The 18202-nt window shown below is 48.8% G+C and overlaps 2 protein-coding genes across 19 annotated transcripts in view; one reads left to right on the top strand and one right to left on the bottom strand.

The window, feature by feature from the left end:
- Nucleotides 1–4390, top strand: part of LOC119147459 (6-phosphofructo-2-kinase/fructose-2,6-bisphosphatase 4) — a 56167-nt gene extending 51777 nt beyond the window's left edge. For all 12 annotated transcript variants that reach the window (XM_037386484.1, XM_037386489.1, XM_037386488.1 and 9 more), the window contains one exon: nucleotides 1700–4390. In XM_037386484.1, coding sequence (XP_037242381.1) covers nucleotides 1700–1759 — 60 coding nt within the window. In that variant the 3' untranslated portion in view covers nucleotides 1760–4390. The remainder of the gene's footprint in view (nucleotides 1–1699) is intronic.
- A 7494-nt stretch (nucleotides 4391–11884) lies between these two features.
- Nucleotides 11885–17450, bottom strand: LOC119147461 (translin-associated factor X-interacting protein 1-like). 7 transcript variants are annotated; one of them, XM_037386498.1, is made up of 5 exons: nucleotides 17223–17416; nucleotides 16357–16404; nucleotides 15423–15598; nucleotides 13288–13394; nucleotides 11885–12130 (listed from the first exon to the last, which is right to left on the bottom strand). In XM_037386498.1, exons 3-5 carry the CDS (start codon nucleotides 15549–15551, stop codon nucleotides 11911–11913), a joined length of 456 nt encoding a protein of 151 aa, XP_037242395.1. In that variant the 5' UTR covers nucleotides 15552–15598; nucleotides 16357–16404; nucleotides 17223–17416; the 3' UTR covers nucleotides 11885–11910. The 7 variants fall into 7 exon arrangements, with proteins under 7 accessions (XP_037242395.1, XP_037242392.1, XP_037242394.1 ...); XM_037386495.1 differs by lacking the exon at nucleotides 15423–15598 and having other exon boundaries at nucleotides 17223–17431; XM_037386497.1 differs by lacking the exon at nucleotides 16357–16404 and having other exon boundaries at nucleotides 17223–17410.
- Nucleotides 17451–18202: the final 752 nt, after the last annotated feature.

Here is an 18202-nt window from a genome sequence, read left to right as displayed (position 1 = left end):
GTTCAGTGTGCTTCGCTTCTACAGCCTGTTCTTCATATTTACTCAAATGGAAGCACTTATTGCTTTCTCCTTTCTTGACTACATATAGATATTCCCTCTTGGGCCTGTGTTTCTCTTGCTAAGATGCTGCTTTCATCTGATATGTCTCGTTGACTTAAACTGTCTTGTCTTGACCACCTTGTTTCCTTTTAGTTTCATGTTATAGCTGTCCAGTTCTTTCAGCTTGTGGGCTAGTTTCCAGTACCTCTGCATGCCTGCATATTGATGCTGCATTTCACGCTCCATTTAATTTTCTTTGAATCAACATCAGATGCTAAACTTAAAAAAAAAAATTCAGCCAGTATTTTTGGAGTGCCTGTAGAGACTTCTCCACAGTCCCAAGGAATTTCTGGGTATGTTGCATCAGTTGCTAAGAAAAATACAAACAAATGCCAGCATGTTTTGTTGTTTGTTTTTTTTCCCTTGTAGTCATGCAGAATGACTTTTGTTTTGCCAGCTCATGTTCTTAGTCAGATGCTGACACCTTCTGGGTGTCCTTTGCTGCAGGAGAGATGCCACCTGTAGAAGGCTCTTTCTGAAATAGGGCTGCTGCTTTTCTTTCCTTCAAAGAGGGAAGTCAGAGAGTGAGTCAGGCAGAGTGCTGGTGGGTGCAAAGATTTCCAGTCTTGGATGGCTGTGCCCAGCAGCGTCGTGTGTGTTCTCAGGAACCTTGTTGTGGTGTGTTCATGGTGGAAAACAGGGCTGACACTAATCTAGAACTGGTAAAGGCAGAAGTGATGTTGGCACGCTGCAACCCAAGGCAAGTCTGGTGTTGCTTGTTTATCTCCTGTTCTTATAAGAAATAGCTGAAAATCCTGGAAACTGGCATTGGAGAAGGGAATTACTTGCTTTTTAAGTTGATGCATTTTGACTAATTGAGTTGCATGTGTGCTGAGAGTCCCCCTTGCTAGTGTGGCTCTCCTTTTCCTTGAGTTGGACAGAAGAGACTTGTTTTTAAAGTAAACTCAAATAAATGTGGTTATAAAACCATCTGATGTGTGTGACATCTGCCAACATGCCTACATATCCTGAAGTGCATTGAAACTTTGTTACCTGCTTTTTAGGAAGTTAGATGTAGCTTACAGACAGGGTGGGAATTAGCCTTATAGCTTTTGGTGTTAAGTCATTTCCTGGAGTGGGCTTGAAAGAAGGAAAGATGGGCTTCTGTCCCTCTGGATTGTATCAGTTCTTTTGTGGTTTATGACCTTTGCTGCGTGGGTCTGGGTTTTTTCTTATACTATGTGCATAAAGACTAGAAGAAATAGTGGACTAGAAATGTGGTTTAAAACAGTGGTTAAAGGAAATTAAGTCTTAAAAATACTAATATAGTGACCTGTGTGCGGTGTGCAGAGACTGACTGTCCTACCAGACCCAGTGCAATACATGGCTTAGAGATGCTTTTTCACTGGCAGCAGAGAGCCTGCTTTTAGGTATCTGAGAGACCTGGGCTCTGCAAAGCACATAGTGGCTGGGACAGGGTCTCAGCGGGCTTCTGACCATGGGCTGGGACCTTTCCTTGTGCTTTGTTACAAAACATTTTGAGGAAATAAGCATTAAAACTTGCTCATCTTTTGCCTTGTGTAATTGCCATGTGTTAGGCAAAACCGCGGCTGACCATGAGACCTTTGCTTTAAAGTCTTTTTTGTCTTTAAATTTGCAGAATGTAGGTGTGGATCGATCAAGAGAAGAAGCTTTGAGGACAGTACCTAACCACCTATAGCTCCAGTTCTGGGGGTGGCAGCCCTTCCTCCAGCACAAGAGTGTTAAGTAGCAGCTCAGGTCCAGGAGGATGGAGAAGGTGTCGCTGAGCACCAAGCGAGTTGGAATGAATGCGCCTCCCCCCTTTGCTTTAAGACATTTCAAATGTGATTCAGCTTCTTTGGAGAAAACCTGTAGTTGTGGATAACTCCCAGTGCTGAAAGGTATCAGTAAAAAGATTTATGGGAAGCAGAGTAGAGTTGGGTTTAGATTTTTCATATGTAAATTTGTGCAGTTTCAGTGGTTTTTTATTGTTCATCTGTGGATACTGCAAGATGTTAATTGCCCATGTCAATTTTACTGTCAGATTTTACTTTCTTTTTAAAGTGTGTTTCTGAGAGTTCCTCTTGGTTTTACTGTGAATGGTTGCCTAGGATTACATGGCAATTTTTTTTGATGGTGTAATTAACATAGGTGAAATTCTACATTTTGAGCATTGGAGGCTTTGTGTTGCAAAACTACTTAACTACTTTAAATGAGGAAACCTGTCAGCTTTTGACAGCTTTTCTGTGTTTTAAAATGAACTTCAGTAAGCAAACCACAACTTAAAATTTTCCTGAAGTGGGGAGACTTGCCCTTTGCAAAAGAAAAGCATTAAAGCTAGATTTGCTGCCTGGAAGATTCTGCTGTTTTAGCAACATCTTAACATTTTCCAGGAGCCAGCTGTATTTTGGAGGGCAGTGGGGGACATGAGTGTGAATAGAGCTGGCAGCCTGGGTAATGCATTGAGAAAGAGCGAGAGAGAGACACACATCCTTTCTGCTGCAGTTAAAGGCGGGGGTGAGCAGCTTTTCTGAGACTGGAAGGGAAAAGGATAAGTACATCAGGAAACAGTACAGAAAGGTTAGGTAGAGTTTAACCATTCTAACAGCTCATGCAAGAAAAACACCAGGTAAATTCTGAAATTATTTTTAACATGGTACACCTGCCTTGGGGTTTTTTTAATTATTTTTAAGCATCTTCCACCATCACAATTCTTTGCTGCTCTTTTATACCTTGTGAAACTCCAGCGCTAAAAATGGAATTTTTAATGTCTGTTGAGGCCACCACCTTTTAACTGTACTAAATCAGTGTGTATTTTGTATGTGTGTTACCGGACAACTGAAGTGAGCTGTCGGCGCTGCTGCTGGCTCTTAGTTCTGAAATGAGAACTATTCTTTGGACTGTGTTTTCTCTAAGGATTTCTCTTCAATTAATCAATCTTTTACCACATATGTTGTTTGGGTTGTTTTGCTAGGTTTTTTCTTTCTTTTTTCTCTATTCCTGTGTGAAATACCAGGCCCTCGTAACATAGTTCTGCAGGCAAGGGCTAAATTGTCTTTTGTTTGTGCAGGGTTTATAAAATAACGTGCTGCTATTGTGATTTTTTTTTTTTGTAAGCTAATTTCAGCAATATATTCAGCTCTGGAAGTAAGCCATACTGTATCGCTGGGTTCCATTTCAGAAGAGGAATGTGTAGAGTTTAGAGTGACCAGAAACACTTGCTTCAAGCGCTGCTGTCTAATGCTTTGTGTGTGTGATCCTTGTGTTAGGTAATGCCCATGTCAGATCTTTATTAATTCAGCTGTGTCCGTAGTTGTGTGAGGAGAGACTGCACAGCGCTGCTCAGAAAAATTAATTTATTGATCTGTAGGTAACAAGGCCACCTTCGTGGCAAAACCGTAGAAGTAATTTCCCCTCCTGATTTGACACGAGTTCAGTGTGGGAAAGCTGTGCTGTGCTGCAGGCAGCCCTCACGCCACCAGCCCGCCACCGACCAGCTGTCACCAGGAGCTGTTCAACAGTTCTTAAAGTGAGAAAGTCAGAGTTTACCCGTAGTTACAGAAGGCAGAGTTACAGAATCCTGGGATTCCAGGAGAATGGTACTAGAAAAGCAGGGTTTTACCGCCAGCTGTGGTACTTCTTCAGCTTTGATCGGACCTGGTTGAAGAAATATGGTGGAAGGAAAGGTTTCCCTTAGCGAGAGCTGAGCCCAAGGGCTGCTTCTCTTTACTGGCAAGCACGGCTTGAGGTGTCTCCCCTCTCCTTTTCTTTGTTTTACCCCTCTCAACTTTCAGAAATGCAAAATTCCTGGAGGCTAAATGTTTTATGTATAGTAGGTATTTTTATAGCCTGCTTTTGAATATACTGTGATGAGTGTTTTACTGGGTTGAGTGTTTGGTAAAAAAAGTTGTATACAAGTGTAAGTGAACTGTTACGCTGATACTTGAAAAGAGAAAAAAAAAGTTCTACCTTAGGAAGGTACTAAATTGCTGACTGCATCTGACCCAAGTGCAGACAATGAATGTAGATTTGAAGCAAATGATGGGTTCTCCCTGGGGTATAATGGCCTTTCTGGAAAGGCCCTGTTAAGAACTGCAGATGATTGTCATGGTCTAAAACCTGCATACATCCTCCTCCCCCCACCCCGACCTTGTGTATTTGTACCCATGTTGATTTTACTGCCTTCTGACTGTTAATGCACTTGCTAGCTCAGATGTAGTCTCTCAAATGGGATTAAACTGTCTTTTCTTACATTTTTGGCCTCTGTTGTAATCTTTCAGACAAATGTAATCATTTGACCTTTGATCCAAGTAATAAAGATCAAATGCTAGCTGTGCTGATGTGTGTTTCTTCCGGTGTCCATTTACAGCAGCTGAAGGGCCAGGTGAGTGTTCGGCAGGTCAGCAGCTTCTAGCAGCATAGGAATTGTAGCTTGGTTAAGAGAGCTTATGTATAAGCCTAAGAATCAAGTTAATTTACCCCAGTGGTTGCCTGACTGACAAATAATTATAATTTAAGTAACAAACTTGGTGGCTGAGGAAGAAGTTGGAAGAATCGGTTAAATAAGTACAGGTCAAGGTTTGCACACAACGGTGGGGAAAGGTAAGACTTTATTAATCTGGTAATTGGTATTTTAAGATCTGATCCACACTCTCAAAGCTCTGCTGTTCTCCCGTTGTCTTCTAAATGCTGCTGCTTTCTTGAAAAAAACTGGAAATGAACAGCAAAATGCTGCCCTCCTAGTACAAATTTGCATGTATAGGTTTAGGTGGGGGCCAGTACATTTGCAGGCATACCTGTCATTCTGAAGAATAAGGACACAATTAATTACTACTGTGTGGTTTAAAACTATATACTCACATTTTCACATCTTGCTGATCACTGTGTACCCTTGGGTGGTAACCACTTGTATCTGCTGGGTGGAAGGAGTTGGTTTTTTGTTTTTAACTGTACTGTGTATTCATGTTTGTGGGAGGAGAGGTGATCTGTTTTAGAGCTTTTGGACTGCTTACAGTCCAGACTGCGATGCTTCAGCAAGCCTGTCTGCTGTCTGCCAGTGTGGTGGAGGAGGGCCACAGAGCTGTATGACCTGCGGAGCTTTCGCTGCTGGTTGTTCTGATTAGGTAATATCCATGGCAGGACAGTTTCCCATTCAGGTGGTGCAGTTAACATAACGCCCATGGCCAAAGCGTCCGGTGCTGCTGAGGAGGAGCGATCCAGTATCTCTGCCCAAGTGCTGTGAGTGCAGCAAGGCTGTTGGAAGGTGTGCTTGTGGCTGCAGGAGATGCTCCACATAGGTCAGTCACATGCCAGCTGAAAGAGTGGCTGTGTGAAGCCCAAGGTCCCTCTTGAGCAGGTTTGGCACCTGTTACTCTGCAGCAAAGCAGCCACGTGCAGTGAGCAAACGTTCCTGCAAGCAACAATTACTACTTTCTGTAATTATGACAGCTTCTTGCTGTCCAAATACCCAGTGCTGCTGGCAACCACGTTTGTAAATTCTAAGAAGTTTCTGTTTGGGTATGAGCATCCCACACTGGCCTTGGAGAGCAGTATGGGGCACTTTGTATTTAAGAGAAACAAAACCAATTTTGAGTCTTTCCTTTAATGATACAGGCCTATTCACCTCTAAATTACAGAAACAACGTATTTGGTTCTGATCTCTCGAGGAATCTTAATATTCCAACATACTGCGCCGTCAAGATCAACAAAGCAGTTTCCTACCATTTTGCCAGCGAGCAATAGGACTGTCTTGAGACGAAGTTTCCTCGAACAAAAACCGAAGAGATCTTCAAGACTCAGTCCAAACAGCTCCATCACCATTACATCGTAGTCCCCTTCAGCTCCACACCACTTAATTGTGGGAAAGCCCACTAGAAACAGTTTATTCAGTGTAACAATTTGATTTATATACAAATCTTCAAGGCTCCCCAGAGAGTCACAACTGTGATTTTTTGTACTCACAGGGAAGCTCAATATTTTATGCAACCTTCAGCCAAGGAAAAGGTGAAAAACTCACCACTGCTGAACACTTCATCATCTGTAAGCTGCCCATCCTTAGCATAAAGGACTCCAAATTTAAAATTCACTAGTCCCTGAGAAATAAAACCAAATATTATAGGATAAACAGGCAATCACACAAAAGACCTAAAATAATGTTTTCTCTAAGGACTTGTATATACATCTTTTGTGTACGTCCTACACATGGGAATATACACTTCATACCAGCTCCATTACATGCTCAAGTAGCAGATACCTAATACTTTACTTTTGATCACAGATTACGATTTTTTATGATATTACTAAGTTGGTCATCTATGAATATGATATATTATGCTGGCGCTTAAAATGATTTGCAATCTCAAATGTTGCACAGAAATACCACATTTTTTTACTGCAACAAGCAATTGATATCAAAGTCGTTCTACGTCACCAAGTGAGTGCTAGGAGTGAAAAGTTTACATTTACCTCTTGCTCTTCAAGAGCCAATAAATCCTGTAAACAAAACAGTATCTTTAGCACACCGGTACTGAAGATAGCATAAACCCCCCTGTAACATACTCGTATATTTGTTTAATTTCAAAGTAGCCAGTTCAACTGATAAAGACAGCTTCTTTTATAACTGTAACCCTGCTCCTCATTATTATCCTGCTACAGAAAGAAACAAACCACTAGCATTTATAGGTAACAACTTACTTTTCCAGAAAATAATAAAAAGCCACAACCAAAAAAAAAAAAAAAAAAGTCATCACCTCCTACCTTCTGTATCTCAGGATGAAAAGTTTCCCTCTGGCTCTTCCCAAATTTGTCACGACTCACAGCACTGAAATGCAAATGAAATACTGCTTTATAGGAGAGCAAGTATACATTGCAACATTAAACCGCTAACTGGCTGTAGTTAGAACTGATTTCAACAAGAGTTGTTCAAAGAGCCTTGCTTATGTGGAATTTTTTGTGGAAGAGCCATTTATTTTCCACAATACTAACCCCTAAGACTCCCTAAACTTCTTTTGGATTTTAAAAACAGAAAGAAGTAGGACCCTGCATGGAGATCAGGTTTAAGTGTACTGTATTTACTTATAAAGCACAGAATTTTATTCCATCATCCTTCACTTTGGCTTTATACATAATCGTGAGCATTTTAGGAAGACTCAATAACCTATTCTATTTCATAAGCTTCTCTTCTATCTCTTTTAAAAGAATTCAAGGCATGTCAAATGAAAAACGAGCCGTTCAGCATCAAGTTAACACCCCAAAGAGCCACAAGCAAGATCGACTGCCTCAATCAACAGAAATACCTAATTTATATAATTTCTTCCTAACTCATGTTTCTACATGGCTATTATTTTTGCCCATTTTTTCCCCTAGCATTAATTTCTGGAGGTGCGCAGCATGCCACAGAGTGCCAAATGCAGTCTGTCTGAGGCACACTGAGCTGACACGGAGGTCACATCTGATGCAGCACCTTTCCATCATCATTGCTTATGCTATGTCACCACACAGACAGGATTTCCTGTAGTTCCCTTTGAAAGCAATTAAAATGCTAAAATTAGTTTACAAAAAAGCAGGTTTATCGTATAACTGAAATTCTTTGATATAGTTGGTGTTAGAGGAAAATGCCAGATCAGTGCTACTGTAGGCTGTACACCTCAGCTTTGTCCCCTGTATAGCCCAAACCAGGACTGCAAGCGAGTTCAGCTGATAGATGCTAGACAATAAAAGTTTAATATTAATAAGATTATGCCTGACAGTTCAAAGGAGCTTTTTAGAACAGGAGACCCTGACCTTTAGAAGGCTGAAACGATGGAGATTGTCTACTGTGATTACTCAGAACTGGGACGTACTGTCTACTGTGATTACTCAGAACTGGGACGTATGGAATCTGAAGCAATCATCCTTGAAAGAAGAAGCAAAATAGCGAAGTGATCAAGATACGGAACAACTTGTGCAGCCGACTGTCAAGATAGGAACTGATAGAAGATTTATTGTGGAATCAAGAGATTACGTAATGTTTAGGTAGATACTATAAATATGTGACTGAAAATCTTGTAAGCTTGTCAGTCTCTGCGGAGGTGACCCAATGCTGCTGGACCGATTAAAACATGCAAACCTAGAGTAACCCATAAGAGTTTGAGTCTCTTCTTTTACAGTCGGTACCTAGACTCACGCTGGCTGTGAACATGGTGAAATGGCAAAGGACTATCAGCCAGGCCCAAGGGAAGGCTCAAAGGCTGTAAAAGCTAAAGAATAGTCAGGGAAGGGATTTTAGTCCAAGCCCAAGCGGGCAAAAGGAGATGACGTTAGTCCTGCTGCCTGCAGGTGTGTGGGAAAATCACCTTGAGGTGGGAGGAATTCGAGAAAATTGCATCCTAACAGAAGCATAGTATTACGGAAAGCTTTTTTTAGGGTAGAATACAGCTACGGCCTTCAGGATGGTTGGCACGCACACAGTCTGTATCACCACAGTTCCCTAAGCAGCAGCTCAGCGCACGCGGATAGCGGTGACGGAGGACGCGCTTAAGGCAAAAAGCCAAAAGCAAACCCCTCAAAGCCCAGAACCATTCTCATGAACCCAGGAGTTAAGCCTAAAATTGGTTGAAAGCTGCCTCCTACCTGTTCCCCCGCCACCTTTCCCCCTCCAATGTCAGCACATTTCCTCGCGATCCCTTTTCGCAAACAAAAGATGGATGCCTGTGGTATCAGCTTGGTATCAAAGCACCACGATGCGCTTGCTGGCTACATGCTCTCTTAGAAGGCTGATAGCTTCTCCGCACACAACAGCCGAGGCTTCCAGTGTCTCTGGCCTTCCCATGCCCTGTTAAACGTGAGGAAGGCAAAGACCGATAACATCTTGAGGGGGTCAGGAGGAAGTCAAGATGCACTACATTCAGAGCACAACGCGTTACCCAAAGGAATTACCACGACAGAACAAGAGGCAGGAACGATCGGTAGACAAGCAGATAACATGAACAGCAGTAACACCCAGTCAGACTTGCAGGACTCCCAGTTACTTCATCCCGCAACTTTGTATTGAATTTAGTTAAAAGGTATTCAGATTCTTAACGCTCATTCTGCTTTTATAACTGCTAGAGAAAGGTTAACACGTGACCTTGGCATTACAGTCAGAATTCAAGTACAAAATTCACGGCAAAGCTGTGCCTTGTCAAGTGACTTCCAAAGCAGGCTCTGGAGCCTTTCAACAAGACAGTCAAATCTGGAGTCCCAAGGGAACTCTGTGCCAGCTCCATCAGTACATCTGAGCTCTCTGACAAGTACACCACCATACAGAAATGTAAGTGGGTTTATACCTCAGGCTCATTAACAATCTAGAAAAACAATACTGCCCGACCGGACGTGCTGGTTTAAGCACCCAGCAGGCCTGGCTGCGTAACCACAAGGCACCACCAATTCCTCCCTGGCTGTTGCCCAAGCCGCAGCGCAGCACTCGGAAGCAGCGGGCACATGGAGCCTCGTGGGCCCTCGGCGAGTACAAAAGTTATCCCTTCGTAGTCAGCAGTCCGACTCACAAGCACAAGGCACACGGGGAAAAGTAACATCTAGACTGACCTTCAGTTTAGCTCCCCTTGATTTGTCAACGTACAATTCTCAATGAACCTAGATACAAACAAAAAACAAATGAGCCCCGTTTCACTGGGAAGCAAATCAAAAGGCCTCTTCCCCTCGGCTGCTCTGGCCCAGGAGCTGACTGTCACGACACAGGACCAGCGAGACACCTGAGCTCCTGCCTCCCAACCCTCCCCAGTAGCTAAGCGCTTGCTGTTTGTAATACTTTTTAGAGAAATCAACAATAGGGAGGCGGAGTCCGCCGCCGGCTTTCTTTTCCTTCTTTTGCCCGCTCGCAGGGGCGGGAAGAGGCTCCTGAGCCACCCCCCTGCGACAGCGTTACAGCAGACCCCAAGGCAGCCTCTGCGGCCAGCGGGGGCCGGCAGCCCCAGCCGGCTGCCACGGCACCGGCCAGCGGCTGCTGGAAAGACAAAGCCCCGCGCAGAGCTGCGGCGGCTGCAGCGGCTGCCCGGGCAGCCCGGAGGCGGCGGAGGGGGGCGGCAGAGCGCCGCGGGCCGACCCCTCTCCCGGGCAGCCCGCCGCCACGAGGGAGCACCGGGGCCGCCCCACCGCCGCTACTCGCCGCCTCGCTGAGGTAGCGGCGCAGCTCCGAGACAAAAAAAAAACAAACCACAACCAAAAAAATGCAGCCCCGTGAGGAGCCCGCTGACCACCGTCCCTGCCGGGGAGACGAGAACCGGCGGCAGCCCCGCCGGTCCCGGGCCGCGCCGCCCGCCTGCCTCAGCCCGCCCGCCGCCGGCACCAGGCGCTCCCTGCCGCGGCCGAGCGCCGGGCCGCCACATCCCCCCGACTCGGCCGCTGCCCGCCGGCCCCCGCCCGCCCTCAGCCCGAGCGCTCACCCAGCGCGCCGCCGCACGTCCCGGCCCGAAAGCCTTCCAGGCTCCCGGCGAAGGCTCCGCACCTCCACGGCCGCTCCAGCGCGCCGCGCGGGCCGGAAATGAACCCACCTTCCGGGGCCGTACGCGTAGCCCATACGTACGAGGCCGGAAGTCCCGCCCCTTTGGCGTCAAGCCATTTCTGCGCATGCGCTGCCCGGTTGGTGGAGCGCTGCTGCCATCTAGCAAAATATAACTGGGTACTGCAGCCGGCCCTGTTGGTGGAGCGCTGCTGCCATCTAGCGAAATATAATTGGGTACTGCAGCCGCCCGGTTGGTGGAGGTCCTTTCCTGCTATTTTGTGACTTGTGTTGGAAGTGCCTGGCACCAGGTTCGAGTATTAAGGCAGAAAGCCCCAGGGCCTCGTACCTCTGGGTGGTACATGCTGTGTCACACCAGCTATGGTGCCTTCCCGCTTTACAAATGCAATCAGTTTTGGCAAGTTTACAAAACTAGTGCTTTATCAGGAAGGTGTCTTTGGATTTCAGCTTACCCCTTTCTACTTTTCATATGCCTACATCGCAAGAAAAAGAAAGGGGTTTGCTTCTCAGGTTTGCTCCAGTTACTCGGCAATTCAGGCATGACCACAGCAGAGCTGTTTTCCTACAGTCTTTTTTGTTTCCAGAATCCTCCCTCCCCTCCCTAGAGAGGGCTATGTGCAGGGCAAAGCGGACACTATGAGTAGGGACAACCGAGTAAAGTTACCAAAGGGCACGTGGTGCCTTCCTCGAAGCAAGGGACTGATTTCAGTTTTTCTATGCTTGGATGACTTTTGCAGCTCAGAGTTTGGTTAAATCTACTCGTGGGGCAGCACTTGAACATCTGTTGAGTGATTTCATACTGGACAACAGCAGCCACACCAAGACAAAAGTCTCCTCGGGGACAGACACGATAGCAGACTTCGTGTGGGCTGACCTCACCTTTTGCTTGCAACCGGCACCTTATTTTGCAAAGGAATCTTTGAAACCCTCTTTCTTTGAGACAAGGGACTGTAAGGGCCAAGGGCCAAAGCAGCCACGCTGCAGCCTGGAGCCTGACGGTGGCTTCTCAGGTTCCAGCAATGGCTGTGGAGCACAGCTCTTGTGTCACCAAGCAGAGCGCCTGACACCCTGAAGTGCCTCGGCGCCCCGGGGGTGTGAAGCCTCTGTCTGGGGATCAGGCAGCCTCCCACCACAGGTCTTGCTGAGCTAAAATGACTCTGCAGAGGCTGTAAAATTGTCTCGGAGTGCTGTGCTGCTTAAGATGAAAGTGCTTCCGATAGCTCAAGCTAGCCCACCGTCTCACCTCTTACGAGCTGTACCTCCATATGCAATGGGAAGAAGTATTTAACGCAGTAACTCCAACTCTCGGCTTGGCACCCAAACCCGTAGATCAAACAGTCCATTTATTCTTATTATTGGAAGTCTCCTTCTTCCCCTCCAAAGCCTGTCGCGCTTCCCTCCCTGGGCGAGGGCCCTACTCGTCTCGCATATCCAGCAAGCAGCCTCTCGAGTGCAGTTTCCACAGGCACATCTTCTTGATCTGGCAGGCCAACGTAGGTATCTAGCGTCTGATCGTCGATACCAGGATCAGTCGCACAGAAAGCAGTCTTCAGATCATCTGCCTTCCCCTCTCTGTTCCAAAACAACACAGTCACCATTACGTTGTGGTATGTGAAAAGAACATTTACTTACTTGTGTCACACTGAGAATCCATGTTGCCCGAAATGCAGAGCAGAGATGTCTTTTGATACAGTCATCTCTGCCTCTACTAGTATCCCGTTGTTAAACACATGTGCAATAAAGACTGGTGAATGCTAAACGTCAAACTGAACGGAAGTTAAGAAATCTTAGATTCATGATAACCTGGGAAGACCTTAATTTCACTCTATTGTGCATTGATATCCCTTATTACAGAACTGTACTTCTTGCTAATTCAGTGCCCACGTTGGACAGGATTTCACTTCACAGGCACCTGCCCACCTCTGGCGTTCTCCTCGGTGCTCGGTGTGACACCAGACTTTTTTTCAATGCAGTAATTGCCTCTTGTTTTGAGGTGGAATTATTTCTCAGATTTGCACCAGTTGTCAGTCCTATTTGCTCTTCCCACTCCTCAGAACCAGTCTCTGAAGATGTACAGGATTTTACTGCTATTTTTGGACAGCTGAGGAGTGTGGATAACTGGCTAGCTGAAAAAGTTCACATAAACATAGTCTAGCTGGCTGGACAAAAATGCGTATCGCTCTCAGCTTATCTGAAGTAAAGCAAAAATACACTGTCTTTGGCTGTTCTTGTTACACAATAACAGGAAGATTTCGGTGGGAAAAGAATGTTGCAGGTGGGAACAGATAACTACAGAAGAGAAACTAGGGATGGGCTTGATATTTAGGCAACTCACCAATGAGCTTAACTTTTGTAATACGTATGAGCTAATTATAACAAGGCATAAAAGGTGACTGTAAGGTACAATAAACGAAGTCTGCTGATCACTCATATGGATTGACTGTGTCTTCCCTCCGTCGCGACAGAGGAGCACTGTACCGAAGGGGATTAGTGGTACAACTGATCTCTGCTCGCTGTCTGCCACGCCAAAGTTCTTTGGGTCGGGGACTGCTGCTTGCAGTGTTCCGCAGAGCCGGGCTCAGCCAGGTCTCGGCATTCACTGCAACGGGCACAGCTCTGTAGCACAGGGAGGCCTGCGCTGGCCACGCACACTGCGTCCACTGCGGGGTTCCCTCTGCACGCGCGGTCCTGAGCTACTGTCCCCATCAGCCCCTTCCCCCCATACTTACAGTAGATCTCCCAGCTTGTTCTTCAGCTGGCTCAGATACTCCTGCTTCTCCCTGACATCCTGGCTCCGGGGCTTGGCCACGAAAGCTGCAGCGCTCCCCTCCTCCTCCTGAAAGAAATTACAGCTGTGTTAGCACCGAACATGTGTTCCGGTCTGCACAGGAGCTGCCTCTCAATGTGCACGAAAATAACGCGGCTCTCCTCGAAATGGAATTTCCATGTGAAAAGTGGAAATAGAGAGAAAGAATATGGGAAAAACTCCCATCACAGAAAAGGCACAAGCTTGCACTGCCATTGTCTGCAGAGGGCCTTCAGGTGTTAGAGCTTGTGGTGGGCACTCCAGCTTTGTTAGTCTGATAACCCTAGCTAGTCTAATAAAACTAATTTAATCCCTAATTTAATCCCATTCTCCTGAAAAGGAAAGAGCCAATCCAAGAACTAGTTGATGCAAGCAGGTACAGCACTGAAGACCTCATTGACTACATATCCTTATTCAAAGAATTAAACTGACGTTACTTAAGTTTTAGGGATTAAAGTAGAGATTTAATTAAGGATTACATCTCTTTTAGGGATTTAGGGATTATATTAGGGATAGGTCATTTGTGTGGGTCTCGCAGTACTACAAAACACATCTGTCAGCACCTTTGCAACTTGTCTCGAGTGCTCCAGGGTGGAAAAAAAATGGGACTCTCTGAGAGGTTCTGCCCAACAAAACCAGAAAAGGAAAGATCTTCCTTGGAAATACCTTTCAGGAATGGCAGGGAAAACGGTTCAAGCTTCTGGAAAGGCTGAGGAAAAGATGTCGAAGGATCAAAGAAATGCTACTCTATCCCAGAGAGAACCTCTGGATACAGTCGTGCTTAGTATGACGTGAAGAATTCTTGCAACGCTTCCTTGTCCCTGTATCATTGCCTGCTTCCCCCATGTGCTGGGGTACGGTGCAATGGGACATTGTGAGTTGAATGAACTTCCTCATGCCACAAGAAGCAGTCATTCCTTACAATGTAGTCTTGCTACTTAGTCATTCTGGCGCTTGTCTGCATTAATCTCGTCAGCAGAGAAGTAACCCGGGAAAACCCAAATACTGCTCTGCTGGACACTTCCCGGTCACGGCCACCAGTACCGGGGCAGGGAGAGGGGAGGAGGATGAGGCTTTTCAGCAGCAGGAAGCTGTTACTTTGGCTTGGCCATATAGCGCAGCATTAGCAGGGGCTCGAGCCCACTAGAAATACCTGCATGTCCGGTGGTTCACGTGGCATCATTGTAAAGTGTGGCTACTTCAGCTATGTCTTCAGTATGCTCACCGTTTCAGCTTTTCTAGTGCACCTGAGTTTCCCTGGCTTTAAAGTTTTCAGTGTTTACACTAAGAAGAAGGTGAATATTGAAGACACCGGCCACAAAAGTAATTCTCCCACCTTCCTAATGGGTATTTATTACCAATTAATCTCAGTGGAAACAAGCAGTGAAGAAAGCTTCCACATACCCATGCAGGGAAGCCATTTCCCTCTCTTAGAGCTCCCGTTGCTGTTTCTTCCAGAAGCATATCCACCAGCTGACTGCTGGTCTTCCCCTCAGCCAGAGAACCCCACTGGTCAGCTCCGCCTGGAAATCACCTCTGCAACAGCAAAAAGACACCGAGCTGCTAGGAGAACGTGCCCACACATACTGGTTTTGTGTGAATCCCACTAGGAGCCTAAGGATAGATACAGATCTCCAGGCATTTGGTTGGTCTCCTAAGCTGTCTAAGGCAAAATGGAATACCCTGCAAGCACCTCTCAGGCCACTCCTAAAAGCCTAGGAGAAAATGGGGTGTTGCAGGTGGGCTTAGGGGTTGGGGTTAGGGGTGTGGGAAAATCACCCTGAGGTGGGGGGAACTCGAGAAAATTGCGTCCTAACGGAAGCATAATATTACAGAAAGCTTTTTTTAGGGTAGAATACAGCTATAGCCTTGAGGACGGTTGGCACGCACACAGTCTGTATCACCACAGTTCCCTAAGCAGCAGCTCAGCGCACGCCGACAGCGGTGACGGAGGACGCGCTGAAGGCAAAAAGCCAAAAGCAAACCCCTCGAAGCCCAGAACCGTGCTCAGGCACCCAGGAGTTAAGCCTAAAACCGGTTGAAAGAGCTGCCTCCTACCTGTTCCCCCGCCACCTTTCCCCCTCCAACGTCAGCACATTTCCTCGCGATCCCTTTTCGCAAACAAAAGATGGATGCCTGCAGTCTCAGCTCGGTACCGAAGCACCACGATGCGCTTGCCGGCTGCATGCTCTCTCACAAGGCTGACAGCTTCTCTGCACGCAACAGCCGAGGCCCTGTGAAAGGGGAGGAAGGCAAACACCGATAACATCTCGCAGGGGTCAGGAGGGAGTCGGGGTGCGCTGCAGTCAGAGCCCAACGCCTTCCCCAGAGGAATTACCGGGCCACAACAAGAGGCAGGAGCGATCGGCAGACAGGCAGGTAACACGCACGGCAGCGATACCCACGGCAGACTGGCAGGACGCTTCCAGTCGCTTCACCCCGCAGCTTTGTTTCGAATTTCATTAAAAGGCAATCCGATTCTTAAGGCTCACTCTGCTTTGAAGAGCTGCTGGAGAAAGGCTAACACGTGGCATTGGCGTTACCGTCGGAATTCCGGCGTAAAAATCACGGCAAAGCCGTGCCTTGTCAAGCGGCTTCCCAAGCAGGCTCTGGAGCCTTTCCACGAGACGGTCAAAGCCGGAGTCCCGCGGGAACCCTGTGCCAGCTCCGTCAGTACGGCCGAGCTCTCCGACAAAGCGCACCGCCGTACGGAAACGTAAAGCGGGTTTATACCTCGGGCTCCTTTACAGCCTCGGAAAACAATACTGCCCGGCCGGACGCGCTGCTTTAAGCGCCTAGCAGGCCCGGCTGCGTTACCACGAGGGACCGACAATTCCTCCCCGGCCGTTGCCCGAGCCGCAGCGCAGCACTCGGAGGCGGCGGGCACACGGAGCCTCGCGGGCCCTCGGCGGGTACAAAAGTGATCCCTCCGTAGTCAGCAGTCCGACTCGCAAGCACGAGGCACGCGTGGCGAAGTAACATCTCGACCGACCTTCGGTTCCGCTCCCCTTGATTTGTCAATGTACAATTCCAGACGAACCTAGGGACAAAGGAAAAACAAAAGACCCCGGTTTCGCGGGGAAGCAAACCAAAAGGCCTCTTCCCCTCGGCTGCTCCGGCCCCGGAGCTGACTGTCACGACACAAGATCAGCCAGACACCTGAGCTGCTGCTGCCTCCCAGCCCTCCCCGGCAGTTAAACGTCTTGCGGAGAAAGCAGCAGTCGGGGGCGACGGCTGGGGATTCCGCTGCCGGCTGTCTTTTCTTGCTCTGGCCCGCTCGCAGGGGCGGGAAGAGGCTCCTGAGCCACCCCCCTGCGACAGCGTTACCGCAGGCCCCGAGGCAGCCTCTCTGCGGCCCGCGGGGGCCGGCAGCCCCAGCCGGCTGCCACGGCTCAGGCCAGCGGCTGGGGGAAAGACAAAGCCCCGCGCAGGGCTGCGGCGGCTGCCCGGGCAGCCCGCAGGCGGCGGCGGGTGGGCGGCGGGGCGGCGCGGGCCGACCCCTCTCCCGGGCCCCGCCGCCACAAGCGAGCACCGGGGCCGCCCCGCCGCCGCTCCTCGCCGAGGTAGCAGAGCGGCTCCGAGAGAAAAAAAAAAAAAAAAAAAAAAAAAAACCAAAAAAAAAACAACCACCCACCCAGAAAAGGGCAGCCCCGTGAGGAGCCCGCTGGCCACCGTCCCTGCCGGGGAGACGAGAACCGGCGGCAGCCCCGCCGGTCCCGGGCCGGGCCGCCCGCCTGCCTCAGCCCGCCCGCCGCCGGCACCAGGCGCTCCCTGCCGCGGCCGAGCGCCGGCCCTCCACATCCCCCCGATTCGGCCGCTGCCCGCCGGCCCCCGCCCGCCCTCAGCCCGAGGGCTCACCCAGCGCGACGCCGCACGTCCCGGCCCGAAACTCTTCCAGGCTCCCGGCGAAGGCTCCGCACGTCCACGGCCACTGCAGCGCGCCGCGCGGGCCGGAAATGAACCCACCTTCCGGGGCCGTACGCGTAGCCCATACGTACGAGGCCGGAAGTCCCGCCCCTTTGGCGTCAAGCCATTTCTGCGCATGCGCTGCCCGGTTGGTGGAGCGCTGCTGCCATCTAGCGAAATATATTGCGGTACTGCAGCCGGCCCTGTTGGTGGAGCGCTGCTGCCATCTAGCGAAATATAATTGGGTACTGCAGCCGCCCGGTTGGTGGAGCGCTGCTGCCACCTAGCGAAATTTAAATGGGTACTGCAGCCGGCCCGGTCGGTGGAGCGCTGCTGCCACCTAGCGAAATCTAAATGGGTACTGCAGCCGGCCCTGTTGGTGGAGCGCTGCTGCCACCTAGCGAAATATAAATGGGAACTGCAGCCGGCCCCTTTGGTGCAGCGCTGCTGCCACCTAGCGAAATATAAATGGGTACTGCAGCCGGCCCTGTTGGTGGAGCGCTGCTGCCACCTAGCGAAATATAAATGGGAACTGCAGCCGGCCCCTTTGGTGCAGCGCTGCTGCCACCTAGCGAAATATAAATGGGAACTGCAGCCGGCCCTGTTGGTGCAGCGCTGCTGCCATCTAGCGAAATATAACTGGGTACTGCAGCCGGCCTTGTTGGTGGAGCGCTGCTGCCACCTAGCGAAATATAAATGGGAACTGCAGCCGGCCCCTTTGGTGGAGCGCTGCTGCCACCTAGCGAAATATAACTGGGTACTGCAGCCGGCCCTGTTGGTGGAGCGCTGCTGCCATCTAGCGAAATACAATTGGGTACTGCAGCCGCCCGGTTGGTGGAGGTCCTTTCCTGCTATTTTGTGACTTGTGTTGGAAGTGCCTTGCACCAGGTTCGAGTATTAAGGTAGAAAGCCCCAGGGCCTCGTACCCCTGG

Source organism: Falco rusticolus, chromosome 4 (genome assembly GCF_015220075.1).
Source record: "Falco rusticolus isolate bFalRus1 chromosome 4, bFalRus1.pri, whole genome shotgun sequence".
Classification (NCBI taxonomy): domain Eukaryota; kingdom Metazoa; phylum Chordata; class Aves; order Falconiformes; family Falconidae; genus Falco; species Falco rusticolus.
This window is presented reverse-complemented; position numbering and strand designations above follow the sequence as displayed.

Excerpts from the sequence above, each read along its gene's own strand:
- LOC119147461 (XM_037386495.1), bottom strand. The coding sequence starts at position 17,408 with ATGCGCAGAAATGGCTTGACGCCAAAGGGGCGGGACTTCCGGCCTCGT. Across the intron at positions 16,405-17,222 it reads GACGTGCGGCGTCGCGCTGG|GTTCGTCTGGAATTGTACAT; the intron begins GTGAGCCCTCGG and ends CTTTGTCCCTAG. Across the intron at positions 12,131-13,287 it reads AACAAGCTGGGAGATCTACT|AGAGGGGAAGGCAGATGATC; the intron begins GTAAGTATGGGG and ends GTTTTGGAACAG.